Source organism: Patagioenas fasciata, chromosome 39 (assembly GCF_037038585.1).
Source record: "Patagioenas fasciata isolate bPatFas1 chromosome 39, bPatFas1.hap1, whole genome shotgun sequence".
NCBI lineage: Eukaryota > Metazoa > Chordata > Aves > Columbiformes > Columbidae > Patagioenas > Patagioenas fasciata.
The window spans coordinates 885,197-902,613 of record NC_092558.1 but is presented as its reverse complement, the minus strand read 5'-3'; the positions used below and the strand labels follow the sequence as shown (position 1 = coordinate 902,613).

Genomic DNA, 17,417 nt, shown 5'->3' with positions numbered 1-17,417 from the left:
CCAAAATGGCCCCTGGGGTCCCTGACCCCCCCATGTCCCCAATGTCCCCTAGGGTCCCATGTCCCCACCCTTGGGGTCCCATGTCCCCCCCAGTGTCCCCCTGGGGTCCCATGTCCCGCCCAGTGTCCCCCAGGGTCCCATGTCCCAAATGTCCCCACCCTTGGGGTCCCATGTCCCCCCCAGTGTCCCCCTGGGGTCCCATGTCCCGCCCAGTGTCCCCCAGGGTCCCATGTCCCAAATGTCCCCACCCTTGGGGTCCCATGTCCCCCCCAGTGTCCCCCAGGGTCCCATGTCCCAAGTGTCCCCACCCTTGGGGTCCCATGTCCCCCCACATGTCCCCAATGTACCCCAGGGTCCCATGTCCCCCCCCATGTCCCCCCCCATATCCCCAATGTCCCCACCCTTAGGGTCCCATGTCCCCCTCCAATGTCCCCAGTGTCCCCCAGGGTCCCATGTCCCAAATGTCCCCAGCCTTGGGGTCCCATGTCCCCCCACATGTCCCCAATGTCCCCAGTGTCCCCCCACCCTTAGGGTCCCATGTCCCCCTCCAATGTCCCCAACGTACCCCAGGGTCCCATGTCCCCCTCCATGTCCCCAGTGTCCCCACCCTTAGGGTCTCATGTCCCCCTCCAAAGTCCCCAATGTCCCCTGGGGTCCCTGACCCCCCTATGTCCCCAATGTCCCCTAGGGTCCCATGTCCCCACCCTTGGGGTCCCATGTCCCGCCCAGTGTCCCCCAGGGTCCCATGTCCCAAATGTCCCCACCTTTGGGGTCCCATGTCCCCCCACATGTCCCCAATGTACCCCAGGGTCCCATGTCCCCCCTCATGTCTCCCCCCATGTCCCCCCCCATGTCCCCAATGTCCCCACCCTTGGGGTCCCATGTCCCCCTCCAATGTCCCCAGTGTCCCCCAGGGTCCCATGTCCCAAATGTCCCCAGCCTTGGGGTCCCATGTCCCCCCACATGTCCCCAATGTCCCCAATGTACCCCAGGGTCCCATGTCCCCCTCCATGTCCCCAGTGTCCCCACCCTTAGGGTCTCATGTCCCCCTCCAATGTCCCCTGGGGTCCCTGTCCCCCCCATGTCCCCAGTGTACCCCAGGGTCCCATGTCGCCCCCCATGTCCCCACCCTCAGGGTCCCTTTTCCCCCCCAGTGTCCCCACCCTTAGGGTCCCCTGTCCCCTCCCCAATGTCCCCAGTGTCCCCTGGGGTCCCTGTCCCCCGTGTCCTGTCACCCATGGGTGTCACTGACCTGCTGTCCCCTCCCCCAGGTGACAATGACGAGTGTCCCCCCCCGGGGCTGCTCGTCCCGTCCCCCTCCCCCCCACCCGGGGGGGGGGTGACAGGGGGACCCCGCGAAGCCGCCACCCCCCCCGCGTCCCCCTCCATGGGCGGCACCGGCACCCAGGGGTGAGGGGGGGCACCCATGGGTGCTGGGGGGCACCCAGAATGGGGGGGACCTGGGGGGTACCCATGGGTGCTGGGGGGGTCATTGGAGTCAGGGGGTCACCCGGACGCCTGGGTCCCTTTGGTGGTGGCACCCATGGGTGCTAAGGGGGGGGTCAATGGGGTCAGGGGGTCACCCGGACGCCTGGGTCCCTTTGGAGGTGGCACCCATGGGTGCTAAGGGGGGGGTCAATGGGGTCAGGGGGTCACCCGGACGCCTGGGTCCCTTTTGAATGGGGCACCCATAGGTGCTAAGGGGGGGGTCAATGGGGTCAGGGGGTCACCCGGACGCCTGGGTCCCTTTGGAGGTGGCACCCATGGGTGCTAAGGGGGGGGTCAATGGGGTCAGGGGGTCACCCGGACGCCTGGGTCCCTTTTGAATGGGGCACCCATAGGTGCTAAGGGGGGGGTCAATGGGGTCAGGGGGTCACCCGGACGCCTGGGTCCCTTTGGAGGTGGCACCCATGGGTGCTAAGGGGGGGGTCAATGGGGTCAGGGGGTCACCCGGACGCCTGGGTCCCTTTTGAATGGGGCACCCATGGGTGCTAAGGGGGGGGTCAATGGGGTCAGGGGGTCACCCGGATGCCTGGGTCCCTTTGGAGGTGGCACCCATGGGTGCTAAGGGGGGGGGTCAATGGGGTCAGGGGGTCACCCGGACGCCTGGGTCCCTTTGGAGGTGGCACCCATAGGTGCTAAGGGGGGGGTCAATGGGGTCAGGGGGTCACCCGGACGCCTGGGTCCCTTTGGAGGTGGCACCCATGGGTGCTAAGGGGGGTCAATGGGGTCGGGGGGTCACCCGGACGCCTGGGTCCCTTTGGAGGTGGCACCCATGGGTGCTAAGGGGGGGGTCAATGGGGTCAGGGGGTCACCCGGACGCCTGGGTCCCTTTGGAGGTGGCACCTATGGGTGCTAAGGGTGGGGTCAATGGGGTCGGGGGGTCACCCGGACGCCTGGGTCCTTTTGAATGGGGCACCCATGGGTGCTGGGGGGGGGGGTCAGGGGGGTCACCCGGACGCCTGGGTTCCCCACCCCCACCCCCACCCATGTGTGCGCCCCCTGCAGGTCCCCGGGGGACGCGCTGGCGCTGCAGGTGGATTACTGGGGGGGGGCACCCATGGGTGCTGCGGAGCGGCGGCGCGAGGGGGGGAGCGGCGAGAGGGGGGGGCCAAGAGCACCCTGAGGGGCACCTTCCGCTCCCTGCACGTCACCCGCCTGCCCCCCCCCGGAGACGGGCCCGCCCCCCCCGCCCCCACCCTGACCTTGACCTTGGTGACCCGCGAGAAGAACAAGAAGGGTGAGGGGGCACCCATGGGTGGGGGGGGATGGGGGGAGTCGATGGGTGGGGGTGAATGGAGGCACCTATGGGGGGGGGAAGGATTGGGATGGAGCACCCATGGGTGGGGGGTGAATGGGGGGCACCTATAGGGGGGTGAATGGGGGCACCCATGGGTGGGGGGGATGGGGGGAACCAATGGGTGGGGGTGAATGGGGGCACCTATAGGGGGGTGAATGGGGGCACCCATGGGTGGGGGGAAGGATTGGGATGGAGCACCCATGGGTGGGGGGGTGAATGGGGGCACCCATGGGTGGGGGGGGATGGGGGGAACCAATGGGTGGGGGTGAATGGGGGCACCTATAGGGGGGGTGAATGGGGGCACCCATGGGTGGGGGGGGGGAATGGGGGCACCTATGGGAGGGTCAGGGGGGGCACCTATGGGGGGGAATGAATAGGGGGCACCCATGGGTGGGGGCAGAATTGGGGGTGGGGGGGGGCAACCTGGATAGGGAGCGGGGGGGGGGGGGGGTGGTGGGTGCAGAATTGAGGGGCACCCATGGGTGCGGGGGCCAACTTTGGGTGGGGGGGGTGGGCACCCATGGGTGCAGGTTGACAACCCCCCCTTGTCCATCAACCCCCCCGTGGGTGCCCCTTCCCTTGTGTGTGTGTGTGTGATCCCCCCCCCCCACCCATGGGTGCCCCCCACCCATGGGTGCTGTGGGGGGGGGGGCAGTGCCCACCCTGTTCAAGCGCCCACGGGAGCCGGACGCCAAGAGCCTGGTGGTGGAGGGGGTGACCCGGCTGATCTGCGCCCCCCGGCAGCCCCCCCTGCGCGGTGCGTGGGGCACCCATGGGTGGGGGGCACCCAAGGGGGGGGCACCCATTGGGGGTCCTGTGGGTGGGGGAAATGGGGGGTGAGGGGTTAAGGGGCTCCTGTGGGTGCTGGGGTGGGTGGGGGGCACCCAAGCGGGGGGGCACCCATTGGGGGTCCTATGGGTGGGGGAAATGGGGGGGAAGGGGGTTAAGGGGCTCCTGTGGGTGCTGGGGGTCCCATGGGTGCTGGGGTGGGTGGGGGGCACCCATGGGTGGGGGGCACCCATTGGGGGTCTTATGGGTGGGGAAATGGGGGGGGAGGGGTTAAGGGGCTCCTGTGGGTGCTGGGGTGGGTGGGGGTGCTGGGGTGGGTGGGGGGCACCCGTGGGTGGGGGGCACCCGTGGGTGGGGGGCACCCATTGGGGGTCTTATGGGTGGGGGAAATGGGGGGCGGGGGGTTAAGGGGCGGGTGGGGGTGCTGGGGTGGGTGGGGGGCACCCATTGGGGGTCCTATGGGTGGGGGAAATGGGGGGGAAGGGGTTAAGGGGCTCCTGTGGGTGCTGGGGGTCCCATGGGTGCTGGGGTGGGTGGGGGGCACCCAAGGGGGGGGGCACCCATTGGGGGTCCTATGGGTGGGGGAAATGGGGGGGAAGGGGTTAAGGGGCTCCTGTGGGTGCTGGGGTGGGTGGGGGTGCTGGGGTGGGTGGGGGGCACCCAAGGGTGGGGGGCACCCATTGGGGGTCCTATGGGTGGGGGAAATGGGGGGCGGGGGGTTAAGGGGCTCCTGTGGGTGCTGGGGTGGGTGGGGGGCACCCAAGGGGGGGGCACCCATTGGGGGTCCTATGGGTGGGGGAAATGGGGGGCAGGGGGTTAAGGGGCTCCTGTGGGTGCTGGGGTGGGTGGGGGGCACCCATTGGGGGTCCTATGGGTGGGGGAAATGGGGAGTGGGGGGTTAAGGGGCTCCTGTGGGTGCTGGGGGTCCCATGGGTGCTGTGGGTGGGTTTGGGGATCCCATGGGTGCTGTGGCTGGTTTGGAGTCCCGTGGGTGCTGTGGTGTCACCCAAGGGTGCTGTCTGTCTGTCTGCAGTGTGGCTGGATGGGTCCCATGGGTGGTTTTGGGGTCCCATGGGTGGTTTTGGGGTCCCATGGGTGCTGTGTCACCCATGGGTGCTCTGGGTGTTTTGGGGGGGTCCCATGGGTGCTGTGTGTCCCATGGGTGCTGTGTGTCCCATGGGTGCTGTCTGTCTGTCCGTCTGTCTGCAGTGTGGGTGGACGGGTCCCATGGGTGCTATGGTGTCACCCATGGGTGCTGTGTGTCCCATGGGTGCTGTGCTGTCCGTCCCATGGGTGCTGTGTCCCCCATGGGTGCTGTGTCCCCCATGGGTGCTGTGCTTTGTGTCCCATGGGTGCTGTGTGTCCCACGGGTGCTGTCCGTCCCATGGGTGCTGTCCGTCCCATGGGTGCTGTGTGTCCCATGGGTGCTGTCCGTCCCATGGGTGCTGTCCGTCCCATGGGTGCTGTGCTGTGTCCCCCATGGGTGCTGTGTCCCCCATGGGTGCTGTCCGTCCCATGGGTGCTGTCCGTCCCATGGGTGCTGTCCGTCCCATGGGTGCTGTGTCCCCCATGGGTGCTGTGCTGTGTGTCCCATGGGTGCTGTGTGTCCCATGGGTGCTGTCCGTCCCATGGGTGCTGTGTGTCCCATGGGTGCTGTGTCCCATGGGTGCTGTCCGTCCCATGGGTGCTGTCCGTCCCACGGGTGCTGTCCGTCCGTCTGTCCGCAGTGTGGGTGGACGGGTCCCCGTGGGACGACATCAAGTTCTTCCAGCTGGCGCCCTCCTGGCCGACGCACGTCAAGCACCTGCAGGTGGCGCTCTGGGGGCCCAAGGCGCCCTGAGCCCACCCATGGGTGCCCCCCCACCCTTGGGTGCCCCCCACCCACCCACCCATGGGATGGGGGAGGGGGCACCCTCAGCTTCTGCAGCATCGCCATTGTGTCACCCGCCTTGTGAGCACCCATGGGTGCTGGGACCCCAGTGCCACCCCCAGGGCACCCATGGGTGCTGGGACCCCAGTGCCACCCCCAGAGCACCCATGGGTGCTGGGACCCCAGTGCCACCCCCAGGGCACCCATGGGTGCTGGGACCCCAGTGCCACCCCCAGAGCACCCATGGGTGCTGGGACCCCAGTGCCACCCCCAGAGCACCCATGGGTGCTGGGACCCCAGTGCCGCCCCCAGAGCACCCATGGGTGCTGGGACCCCAGTGCCGCCCCCAGAGCACCCATGGGTGCTGGGACCCCAGTGCCACCCCCAGGGCACCCATGGGTGCTGGGACCCCAGTGCCGCCCCCAGAGCACCCATGGGTGCTGGGACCCCAGTGCCGCCCCCAGGGCACCCATGGGTGCTGGGACCCCAGTGCCGCCCCCAGAGCACCCATGGGTGCTGGGACCCCAGTGCCGCCCCCAGAGCACCCATGGGTGCTGGGACCCCAGTGCCACCCCAGAGCACCCATGGGTGCTGGGACCCCAGTGCCGCCCCCAGAGCACCCATGGGTGCTGGGACCCCAGTGCCGCCCCCAGAGCACCCATGGGTGCTGGGACCCCCCAGTGCCGCCCCCAGAGCACCCATGGGTGCTGGGACCCCAGTGCCACCCCCCAGAGCACCCATGGGTGCTGGGACCCCAGTGCCACCCCCAGAGCACCCATGGGTGCTGGGACCCCAGTGCCACCCCCAGAGCACCCATGGGTGCTGGGACCCCTCCCGACCCCTCCCCTCCAATCAGTGCCAAATCATGGGGTGGGGGAGGGGGCAGAGCACCCAGCCCCTCCCCCCTCAGCACCCACCGCCCCTCCCCCGCTCGCACGCGCATACCCCAGTTTGGGGGGGGACCTCGGGATTTGGGGGTGCCCCCCCCCCAAAGAACCAAGGGAATAATAAAATTAAATAAAATAAATGGAGGAAATTGGGGGGGTTTCTTCCCCCGGACGCCTGGGTCCCTTTGGGAGGGGAGGGGAGGGGAGGGGTGGGGGGGGGGGTACAGGAGGGGACCCAGGCGTCCGGGCCCCGCCCCCTCTCCGGTGTCAGCACGGGGGGTCTGTGTGACCCCCATCAGCAGCAGCTGGGAGGGGCAGAGGCCACGCCCACCGCACCGGGACACGCCCACTAATGGGGGACACGCCCACTTCGTATGGCCACGCCCACCACAATGCAAATGGAGTGCAAAGGGGTGCAAATGGGGGTGCATTGGGGTGCAATGGGGGTGCAAAGGGGTAATAATGGGGTGCAAAGGGGGGTGCAAAGGGGTAATAATGGGGGTAATAATGGGGTGCAAAGGGGTAATAATGGGGTGCAATGGGTGGGTGCATTGGGGTGCAAAGGGGGTGCAAAGGGGTAATAATGGGGTGCAAATGGGGGTGCAAAAAGGGGTGCAATGGGTGGATACATTGGGGTGCAAAGGGGGTGTAATGGGGTTCAAAGGGGTAATAATGGGGTGCAAAGGGGGGTGCAAAAAGGGGTGCAATGGGTGGATGCATTGGGGTGCAAATGGGGGTGCAATGGGGTAATAACGGGGTGCATTGGGGTGGAAATGGGGGTGCAAAGGGGGTTAATAAGGGGGTGCAAAGGGGGGTGCAATGGGTGGATGCATTGGGGTGCAAAGGGGTGCAAATAGGGGTGCATTGGGGTGCAAAGGGGGGTGCAAAGGGGTGCAAATGGGGGTGCAAAAAGGGGTGCAATGGGGGTGTAATGGGGTACAAATGGGGGTGCAAAGGGGTAATAATGGGGTGCAACGAGTGGATGCATTGGGGTGCAAAATGGGGTGCAAAAGGGGGTGCAAAGGGGGTAATAATGGGGTGCAAAGGGGGGTGCATTGGGGTGCAAATGGGGGTGCAATGGGGTTAATAATGGGGTGCAAATGGGAGTGCAAGGGGGTGCAAAGGGTTAATAATGGGGTGCAAAGGGGGGTGCATTGGGGTGCAAATGGGGGTGCAAAGGGGTAATAATGGGGTGCAAAGGGGGGTGCATTGGGGTGCAAAGGGGGGGTGCAAAGGGGTGAAAAAAGGGGGTGCAAAGGGGGTAATAATGGGGTGCAAAGGGGGGTGCAAAAAGGGGTGCAATGGGTGGATGCATTGGGGTGCAAAGGGGGTGTAATGGGGTGCAAATTGGGGTGCAAAGGGGTAATAAGGGGGTGCAAAGGGTGGATGCATTGGGGTGCAAAATGGGGTGCAATGGGGTGCAAAGGGGGGTGCATTGGGGTGCAATGGGGTGCATTGGGGTGCAAATGGGGTGCAAAGGGGGTAATAATGGGGTGTAAAGGGGGGTGCATTGGGGTGCAAATGGGGGTGCAAAAAGGGGTGCAATGGGTGGATGCATTGGGGTGCAATGGGGGTGTAATGGGGTGCAAAGGGGGTGCAATGGGGTGCAATGTGTGGATGCATTGGGGTGCAAATGGGGGTGCAAAGGGGTAATAATGGGGTGCAAAGGGGGGTGCATTGGGGTGCAAAGGGGTAATAATGGGGTGCAAATGGGGGTGCAAAGGGGTAATAATGGGGTGCATTGGGGTGCAAAATGGGGTACAATGGGGTGCAAAGTGGGGTGCAAAGGGGGTAATAATGGGGTGCAAAGGGTGGATGCATTGGGGTGCAAAATGGGGTGCAAAAGGGGGTGCTAAGGGGGTAATAATGGGGTGCAAATGGGGGTGCAAAGGGAGGTGCATTGGGGTGCAAATCGGGGTGCAAAGGGGTGAAAAAGGGGGTGCTAAGGGGGTAATAATGGGGTGCAAAGGGGTTAATAATGGGGTGCAAATGGGGGTGCAAAGGGGGGGTGCAGAAAGGGGTGCAAAGGGTGGATGCATTGGGGTGCAAAGGGGGGTGCAATGGGGTGCAAAGGGGGGTGCATTGGGGTGCAAAGGGGGGGTGCATTGGGGTGCATTGGGGTGCAAAGGGGGGTGCATTGGGGTGCAAAGGGGGGTGCATTGGGGTGCAAAGGGGGGTGCAATGGGGTGCATTGGGGTGCAAAGGGGGGTGCAATGGGGTGCAAAGGGGGGCGCAATGGGGTGCAATGGGGTGCAAAGGGGGGTGCATTGGGGTGCAAAGGGGGGTGCATTGGGGTGCATTGGGGTGCAAAGGGGGGTGCATTGGGGTGCAAAGGGGGGTGCAATGGGGTGCAAAGGGGGGTGCATTGGGGTGCATTGGGGTGCATTGGGGTGCAAACGGGGGCGCAAAGCGCGGCTGCATCAGCTGCAAAAAGCCGCAAACCCCCCCCCCTCCCCTCCCGCCCTCTGGCCCCTCCCCCTCTGACCCCTCCCCCTCTGACCCCTCCCCCTCTGGCCCCTCCCCCTTCCTCCCCACGCCCCCCCCACCCCCACCCCCGCTCCCACCCGAGCGCGTTCGGCTCCATGGCGCCCGCTCGGAGCCGATAGGGGGCAGCCCCTCCCCCACCCCCCATCCCCATAACAACCCCCCCCTCCCCTTTTTGCACCCCAAATCCCTCATTTCCCCCCCCCACCCCCCACCCCATGGCCGGGGACCCCCCCGTGTGTCCCCCCCCAATCCCCGGCCATGGCGTTCACATTCGCTGCTTTCTGTTATATGTTAACCCTGGTGCTCTGCGCATCCCTCATCTTCTTCGTCATCTGGCACGTGAGTGGGGGGGGGGACATTATTTTGGGGTGGGGGGGTTAATTGGGGGGGGGGGGAGTGGTTAATTTTGGGGGGGAACCCCGAAAATTGGGGGGGTTTGGGATTGGGAGCACCCGGGATTCGAACCCGGGTCCTATTGGGATTCGAACCCGGGTCCATGGGGATGTTTTATATGGGGGGGGGGACGTTTTATTTGAAGGGGGACCCCGAAAATTGGGGGGTTTGGGATTGGGAGCACCCGGGATTCGAACCGGGGTCCTATTGGGATTCGAACCCGGGTCCATGGGGATGATTTATATGGGGGGGGGGGACGTTTTATTTGAAGGGGGACCCTGAAAATTGGGGGGTTTGGGATTGGGAGCACCCGGGATTCGAACCGGGGTCCTGTTGGGATTCGAACCCGGGTCCTATTGGGATTCGAACCCGGGTCCTTTGGGCCGTTTTATGGGGGGGACCGCGAAAATTGGGGGGTTTGGGGGGGTATTGGGAGCACCCGGGATTCGAACCCGGGTCCTGTATCCACCATATGGGATTAGAACCCCAGTATCATTTAGGGGACCCAGGCGTCCGGGTGAACCCCCCCCCCCCCCCACCACGAAAGGGGACCCAGGAGTTCGGGTGACCCCCTGACCCCCCACCCCCTTATTTGGGGGACCCGGGCGTCCGGGTCGCCTCGTCCCCCCCTCCCCCATTATTTAGGGGACCCAGGAGTTCGGGGTGCTCCCTCTCTTTATTTAGGGGACCCAGGCGTCCGGGTGAACCCCCCCAAAAGGGACCCAGGAGTTCGGGTCACATCCCCCCCCCCCCCATTATTTAGGGGACCCAGGAGTTCGGGTCACATCCCCCCCCCCATTATTTAGGGGACCCAGGAGTTCGGGTGAACCCCCAGGCCTTTATTTAGGGGACCCAGGCGTCCGGGTGACCTCCCAATATATGGAGGATATGGGAATATATATGGGGGGGGTGTTAAATGTATATGGGGGGGGGTAAATATATATGGGGGTGACGGGGACACTTGGGGGTGTCACGGGGGGGGGGGGACACGGGGAATTGGGGACATGGGGGGGTTTATGGGGGGGTGCGGTTGCTATTGGGAGCACCCGGGATTCGAACCCGGGTCCCCGCTCACGATTCATCGTTGTTTCCCTGGCAACGGGAGCGATGCGGGAACAGCGGGGGCGGGGTTGCCTGGCAACGGGGGGGGTGGGGGGGGAATTGGGGGGGGGGGGATGTGGGAAATTGGGGGGGGGGGGGTCATTTATTGGGGGGGGGACGCGGTGATTCAGTCCCGCCCCCGTTTCTATGGCGGTTGCTAGGCAGCATCTGTTGCCATGGCAACGGGTCGTAGTTATTTCCTCCCCCCCCCTCCACGCCTTAAAGGGGACCCAGGCGTCCGGGTAACCCCCCCCCCCATCCCCAGTTTATTTAGGGGACCCAGGCATCCGGGTAACCTCCCCACTTTATTTAGGGGACCCAGGCGTCCGGGTGACCCCCCCATTCCCCAAAAGGGACCCAGGCGTCCGGCTGAACCCCCATTAAAGGGGACCCAGGCGTCCGAGTACCCCCCCACTTAAAGGGGACCCAGGCGTTCGGGGTGCTCCCTGCCTTTATTTAGGGGACCCAGGAGTTCGGGTGACTCCCCCCCCACCACCACTTTATTTGGGGGACCCAGGCGTCCGGGACCCCCCCTCCCCTTCAAGGGGACCCAGGCGTCCGGGTGCCCCCCCCCTTAAAGGGACCCCTGCTCTCCCTCCCATTATTCAGGGGACCCAGGCGTCCGGGCCGCTCATTTCCCCCATTAAACGGGACCCAGGCGTCCGGGTATTTTGGGGGGGGGGGGGGGGTCCCCGGACGCCTGGGTCCCCTCATATGTGTCCCCCCCCCCTTTTTGTGTCCCCCCCCCCCCAGATCATCGCCTTTGACGAGCTCCGCACCGACTTCAAGAACCCCATTGACCAGGGGAACCCCGCCCGCGCGGTGAGGACCCAGGCGTCCGGGAGGGACCCAGGCGTCCGGGACACCCAAACCCCCCCACCTGGGACCCCCAAAATATGGACCCCAAAACCCCATGGACCCAGGAATCCGGGGACCCCCCCCCCACATTGGAGGGACCCAGGTGTCCGGGAGGGACCCAGGCGTCCGGGAACCCCCCCATATTGGAGGGACCCAGGCGTCCGGGAGGGACCCAGGCGTCCGGGGACTCCCCCACATTGGAGGGACCCAGGCGTCCGGGAGGGACCCAGGCGTCCGGGACCCCCAACCCCCCCACCCGGGACCCCCCCAAAACCCCCCCAAAACCCCATGGACCCCAAACCCCCATGGACCCAGGAGTCCGGGGACCCCCCACATTGGATGGACCCAGGCGTCCGGGACCCCCAAAACATGGACCCCAAACCCCCATGGACCCAGGCGTCCGGGAGGGACCCAGGCGTCCGGGACCCCCAACCCCCCCACCCGGGACCCCCCCAAAACCCCATGGACCCCAAACCCCCATGGACCCAGGAATCCGGGGACCCCCCCCCCCCACATTGGAGGGACCCAGGTGTCCGGGAGGGACCCAGGCGTCCGGGAACCCCCCCATATTGGAGGGACCCAGGCGTCCGGGAGGGACCCAGGTGTCCGGGGACCCCCCCACATTGGGGGACCCAGGCGTCCGAGGATCCCCCCTGATTAAAGGGACCCAGGCGTCCGGGTGCCCTTGACCTCATTCCCCCCCCTCCCATTCCCCTCCTGCGTGGGGGGGACCCAGGCGTCCGGGAGGGACCCAGGCGTCCGGGGGGAGGGGGGGGGGGGAAATCGAGGTCGGTGTCTATTTATAGCCCCCCCCAAATTAAAACGGGGTCGGGGAGGAGGGACCCAGGCGTCCGGGAGCTGCCCCTCCCCCCGACCCCATTCCTGGTTTCCCTTCCCCCCCCTCCCTCCCCAAGGAGAGAACCCAGGCGTCCGGGACCCCCCCGCAATGGTGGGAAGGGACCCAGGCGTTCGGGGGAAGGGACCCAGGCGTCCGGGAGGGGTCTCAGGGGGACCCAGGCGTTCGGGAGGGGTCTCAGAGGGACCCAGGCGTTCGGGTGGAGGGACCCAGGCGTCCGGGAGGGGTCTCAGGGGGACCCAGGCGTTCGGGGGAAGGGACCCAGGCGTTCGGGGGAAGGGACCCAGGCGTCCGGGGGGGTCTCAGGGGGACCCAGGCGTCCGGGTGGAGGGACCCAGGCGTCCGGGAGGGGTCTCAGAGGGACCCAGGAGTCCGGGTGGAGGGACCCAGGCGTTCGGGTGGAGGGACCCAGGCGTTCGGGTGGAGGGACCCAGGCGTCCGGGAGGGGTCTCAGAGGGACCCAGGCGTCCGGGAGGGGTCTCAGAGGGACCCAGGCGTCCGGGTGGAGGGACCCAGGCGTCCGGGAGGGGTCTCAGAGGGACCCAGGCGTCCGGGATCACCCCCATGGATGGACCCAGGCATCCGGGGGGGTGCATCTAGGGACCCCCCCCCCCATTTTTTGGGGACCCCCCTGACCCCCCCATTTCCTCCTCTCCCCCCATAGCGCGAACGCTTGAAGAACATCGAGCGCATTTGCTGCCTCCTGCGCAAGGTGGGGAGGGGGCCGACCCCCCAAAACCCCTCATGGGACCCCGAAAACCCCCCATGGGACCCCAAAAATCCCCCCCTGGGACCCCAAAACCCCCCCGGGACCCCAAAAAACCCCCCTAGGAACCCCCAAACCCCCCCCGGACCCCCAAAACCCCCCCTGGGACCCTTTAATTCTCCCCATTCACCACCAGGGGGCGGGAACTGGGTTGGGGAGGTGGGTGGAGCCTGCAGGGAGGGGGCGTGGCCTAAAGGGAGGGGGCGTGGCCTACAGGGCTCATTGACCCTAATGGGGGGCTGCGTGGCTTGGGAGAGGGGGCGTGGCCATGAAGGGGGCGTGGCCTATAGGGCTCATTGGTGCTAATGGGGCGTTGCCGAGGGGGCGTGGCCATGAAGGGGGCGTGGCTTATAGGGCTCTTTGCCCCCAATGGGAAACAGTGGAGGGGGCGGGGCCTTAGGGAGAGGGGTGTGGCCATGAAATGGGCGTGGTCTACCCGGCTCATTGCTGCGAAGGGGGCGTGGTCACTTGAGGGCGTGGCCTTTAGGGCTCATGGTCACTAAGGGGGCGTGGTCGCTTAGGGGGGTGTGGTCATGAAGGGGGCGTGGCCTTTAGAACCCGTGGTTCCTAATGGGGCATTGGGGAGGGGGCGTGGTTTGGGACAGGGGGCGTGGCCTATAGGGCTCATTGTCACTAAGGGGGCGTGGTCGCTTAGGGGGCGTGGCCATGAAAGGGGCGTGGCCTATAGAGGTCATAGCCCCTCGTAGAGCACTGAGAAGGGGGCGTGGTCTATAAGGGGGCGTGGTCTCTAGGGCTCATTGTCCCTAATGGAGCGCGGGGGCGTGGCCGCAGAGGGGGTGTGGCCTTTGGGACCCATTGCTCCTAATGGGGCGTGGCCATGAAGGGGTGTGGCCTATAGAGCTCATTGCAACTGATAGGGCAATGCGGGGGGGGGCGTGGCTTGGGGAAAGGGGGCGTGGGTTGTTGAAAAGGGGGTGGGGCTTAGAGAAGAGAGGCGTGGCCGCGGATGGGGGGGCGTGGCCCATAGGGCTCATTGGCGCTAATGGGGTTCATTGGCGCGAATGGGATGCTGCGGAGGGGGCGTGGCTTGGGAAGGTGGGGGTGTGGCTTGGGGAAAAGGGGGCGTGGCTTGGGGCAAGGGGGCGTGTCCTGAGGGTGTGAGGGCGCCCCCAGCTGGTGGTGCCCGAGTACTGCATCCACGGGCTCTTCTGCCTCATGTTCCTGTGCGCGGCCGAGTGGGTGACGCTGGGGCTCAACCTCCCGCTGCTGCTCTACCACCTCTGGAGGTGACAGGGGACGTGGGGACAACGGGGGCAATGGGGGCATTGGGGGCGATGGGGGTGATGGGGGCGATGGGGACATTGGGGGCATTGGGGGCAATGGGGACATTTGGGGCAATGGGGGCAATGGGGGCGATGGGGACATTGGGGACAATGGGGACATTGGGGGCAATGGGGGTGTTGGGGGCAATGGGGGCATTGGGGGCAATGGGGGCAATGGGGACATTGGGGATGTTGGGGGCAATGGGGACATTGGGGGAAATGGGGACATTGGGGGCAATGGGGACATTGGGGGCATTGGGGAAAATGGGGGTGTTGGGGGCAATGGGGACATTGGGGGAAATGGGGACATTGGGGGCAATGGGGACATTGGGGGCATTGGGGACATTGGGGGTGTTGGGGGCAATGGGGGTGTTGGGGGCAATGGGGGCATTGGGGGCAATGGGGACATTGGGGACATTGGGGGCAATGGGGACAATGGGGACATTGGGGGCAATGGGGACATTGGGGGCATTGGGGACAATGGGGGTGTTGGGGGCAATGGGGGTGTTGGGGGCAATGGGGACATTGGGGGCGATGGGGACATTGGGGACATTTGGGGCAATGGGGACAATGGGGACATTGGGGGCAATGGGGACATTGGGGGCAATGGGGGCATTGGGGGGCCAGGGGGACAATGGGGACATTGGGTCAATGGGGACAATTGGGACATTGCCCCATTGTTCCCATTTCCCCCATTGCCCCCATTGTCCCCATTGTCCCCAATGTCCCCATTGCCCCCATCGCCCCCATTGTCCCCAATGTCCCCATTGTCCCCATTGCCCCCATTACCCCCAACACCCCCATTGCCCCCAATGCCCCCATTGCCCCCAATGCCCCATTGTCCCCAACGTCCCCATCACCCCCATCACCTCCATTGTCCCCAATGTCCCCATTGTCCCCATCACCACCATCAGCCCCATTGCCCCCATTGCCCCCATTGCCCCCACTGCCCCCATTGTCCCCATCGTCCCCATTGTCCCCATTACCCCCAATGTCCCCACCGCCCCCATTGTCCCCACTGCCCCCAATGTCCCCATCATCCCCAATGTCCCCATTGTCCCCATTGTCCCCAGGTATTTCCACCGCCCGGCCGATGGCTCCGACGGGATCTTCGACGCCGTCTCCATCATGGACGCCGACATCTTGGCCTACTGCCAGAAGGAGGCCTGGTGCAAGCTGGCCTTCTACCTCCTGTCCTTCTTCTACTACCTGTACAGGTACTGGGAGAGACTGGGAGGGACTGGGAGGGACTTGGGAGGGGATTGGGGGGGATTTGGGGGGGCTTTGGGGCACTGGGGGGCACTGGAATTGAACTGGGAGTCACTGGGGCATGGAGGCCTCAGGCCTGCTCTGCCTCTACTACTACCAGTATGGGTACTGGGATAGACTGGGAGCACTGGGGTAGACTGGGGTAGACTGGGGGGGACTGGGGGAGGGGATTTGGGGGGATTTGGGGGGGTTTTGGGGCACTGGGCGGCACTGGGATTGAACTGGGAGCACTGGGGCATGGAGGCCTCAGGCCTGCTCTGCCTTTACTACTACCAGTATGGGTACTGGGAGATACTGGGAGCACTGGGGTAGACTGGGGTAGACTGGGGGGGACTGGGGGAGGGGATTGGGGGGATTTGGGGGGGTTTTGGGGCACTGGGCGGCACTGGGATTGAACTGGGAGCACTGGGGCATGGAGGCCTCAGGCCTACTCTGGCTCTACTACTACCAGTATGGGTACTGGGAGATACTGGGAGAGACTGGGAGAGACTGGGGTAGACTGGGGGGGACATGTGGGCACTTTTGGGGGGATTGGGGGGGTTTTGGGGGCACTGGGATTGAACTGGGAGCACTGGGGCATGGAGGCCTCAGGCCTGCTCTGCCTCTACTACTACCAGTATGGGTACGGGGAGATACTGGGAGAGACTGGGGTAGACTGGGGTAGACTGGGGGGGACTGGGGGAGGGGATTTGGGGGGATTTGGGGGGGTTTGGGGGGGTTTGGGGGCACTGGGATTGAACTGGGAGCACTGGGACATGGAGGCCTCAGGCCTGCTCTGCCTCTACTACTACCAGTATGGGTACTGGGAGATACTGGGAGAGACTGGGAGAGACTGGGGTAGACTGGGGTAGACTGGGGTAGACTGGGGGGGACATGTGGGCACTTTTGGGGGGGTTTGGGGGCACTGGGATTGAACTGGGAGCACTGGGGCATGGAGGCCTCAGGCCTGCTCTGCCTCTACTACTACCGGTATGGGTACGGGGAGATACTGGGAGAGACTGGGGTAGACTGGGGTAGACTGGGGGGGACTGGGGGAGGGGATTTGGGGGGATTTGGGGGGGTTTGGGGGGGTTTGGGGGCACTGGGATTGAACTGGGAGCTACTGGTCCATACTGGTCCCATTACTCCCAGTATGGTCTACACACTGGTGAGCTTCTGAGGGGGCCCCACCCCCCTTCCCGCTGCTGCCCGGACGCCTGGGTCCCTCCCGGACGCCTGGGTCCCTCCCGGACGCCTGGGTCCATCCCCGGACGCCTGGGTCCATCCCTGGACACCTGGGTCCATCCCGGATGCCTGGGTCCCCTCCCGGACGCCTGGGTCCCTCCCGGACGCCTGGGTCCCTCCCGGACGCCTGGGTCCATCCCCGGACGCCTGGGTCCCCTCCCGGATGCCTGGGTCCCCTCCCGGACGCCTGGGTCCATCCCCGCCATGACCCCAATCTGGGGAGCGGGGGAGGGGCGCTGGGAGCCCCCCCCGGGTGGGGGGAGGGGGGAGAGGGGAGGGGGGGGAGGGGATGGGAGGGGGGGGGGAGGGGGCGGTTCCCAGTTTGTCCCAGTTCAGCCCCCCCCTTGTGGCTCAATAAAGAGAAATGGAACCAGTGACCAATTGGGGGGATGGGGGGGGGGGGGGGTGGGGGGAGGGGGAGGGGCAAGGGGGGGTGGGGGGGATGGGGGGAGTGGGGTGGGGGGGGGTGGGAAAATGGGGGGGGTGGGCAGAACTGGGGGGGATGGGGGGACTGGATGAGCCCATTGAGTCCCATTAAGTCCCATTAAGCTCCGCCCACAACCCCGAGGCCACGCCCCCATTGGTGAGACCACGCCCACACCCTCAAGACCACGCCCACGGTTCTTCCCACGTTTTCCCGCCCCCCCATTTAAGCCCCGCCCACAATAACGAGACCACGCCCACCACAAGGCCACGCCCCCTTTGTATTTTAGGTGGGTGGGGCCACATTGACCACACCCCCCACCTCCCATTAGGCTCCTCCCACTATGATCCCCAGGCCACGCCCCAATGAGGAGACCACGCCCCCTTTATAATTCAGGTGGGCGGAGCCAT

General features: G+C 65.7%; 2 protein-coding genes across 3 annotated transcripts in view; both read left to right on the top strand.

The window, feature by feature from the left end:
* The window catches only part of PACS1 (phosphofurin acidic cluster sorting protein 1), a 38,330-nt gene extending 31,844 nt beyond the window's left edge, over positions 1-6,486 (top strand). Inside the window, 5 exon segments of the mRNA XM_071801441.1 lie at positions 1,272-1,410; positions 2,509-2,587; positions 2,590-2,740; positions 3,456-3,557; positions 5,317-6,486. Of these exon segments, the coding sequence (XP_071657542.1) occupies positions 1,272-1,410; positions 2,509-2,587; positions 2,590-2,740; positions 3,456-3,557; positions 5,317-5,429 (584 nt within the window). The 3' untranslated portion in view covers positions 5,430-6,486.
* A 2,431-nt stretch (positions 6,487-8,917) lies between these two features.
* On the top strand, positions 8,918-16,960 carry CNIH2 (cornichon family AMPA receptor auxiliary protein 2). Of its 2 annotated transcripts, XR_011736225.1 has the most exons (7): positions 8,918-9,172; positions 11,081-11,149; positions 12,706-12,753; positions 13,942-14,054; positions 15,164-15,307; positions 16,491-16,593; positions 16,634-16,960. XR_011736225.1 is itself a non-coding variant. In XM_071801447.1 (6 exons), exons 1-6 carry the CDS (start codon positions 9,092-9,094, stop codon positions 16,516-16,518), a joined length of 483 nt encoding a protein of 160 aa, XP_071657548.1. In that variant the 5' UTR covers positions 8,918-9,091; the 3' UTR covers positions 16,519-16,960. The 2 variants fall into 2 exon arrangements, 1 of the variants encoding a protein (XP_071657548.1); XM_071801447.1 differs by having other exon boundaries at positions 16,491-16,960.
* The last annotated feature ends 457 nt before the right edge of the window (positions 16,961-17,417 follow it).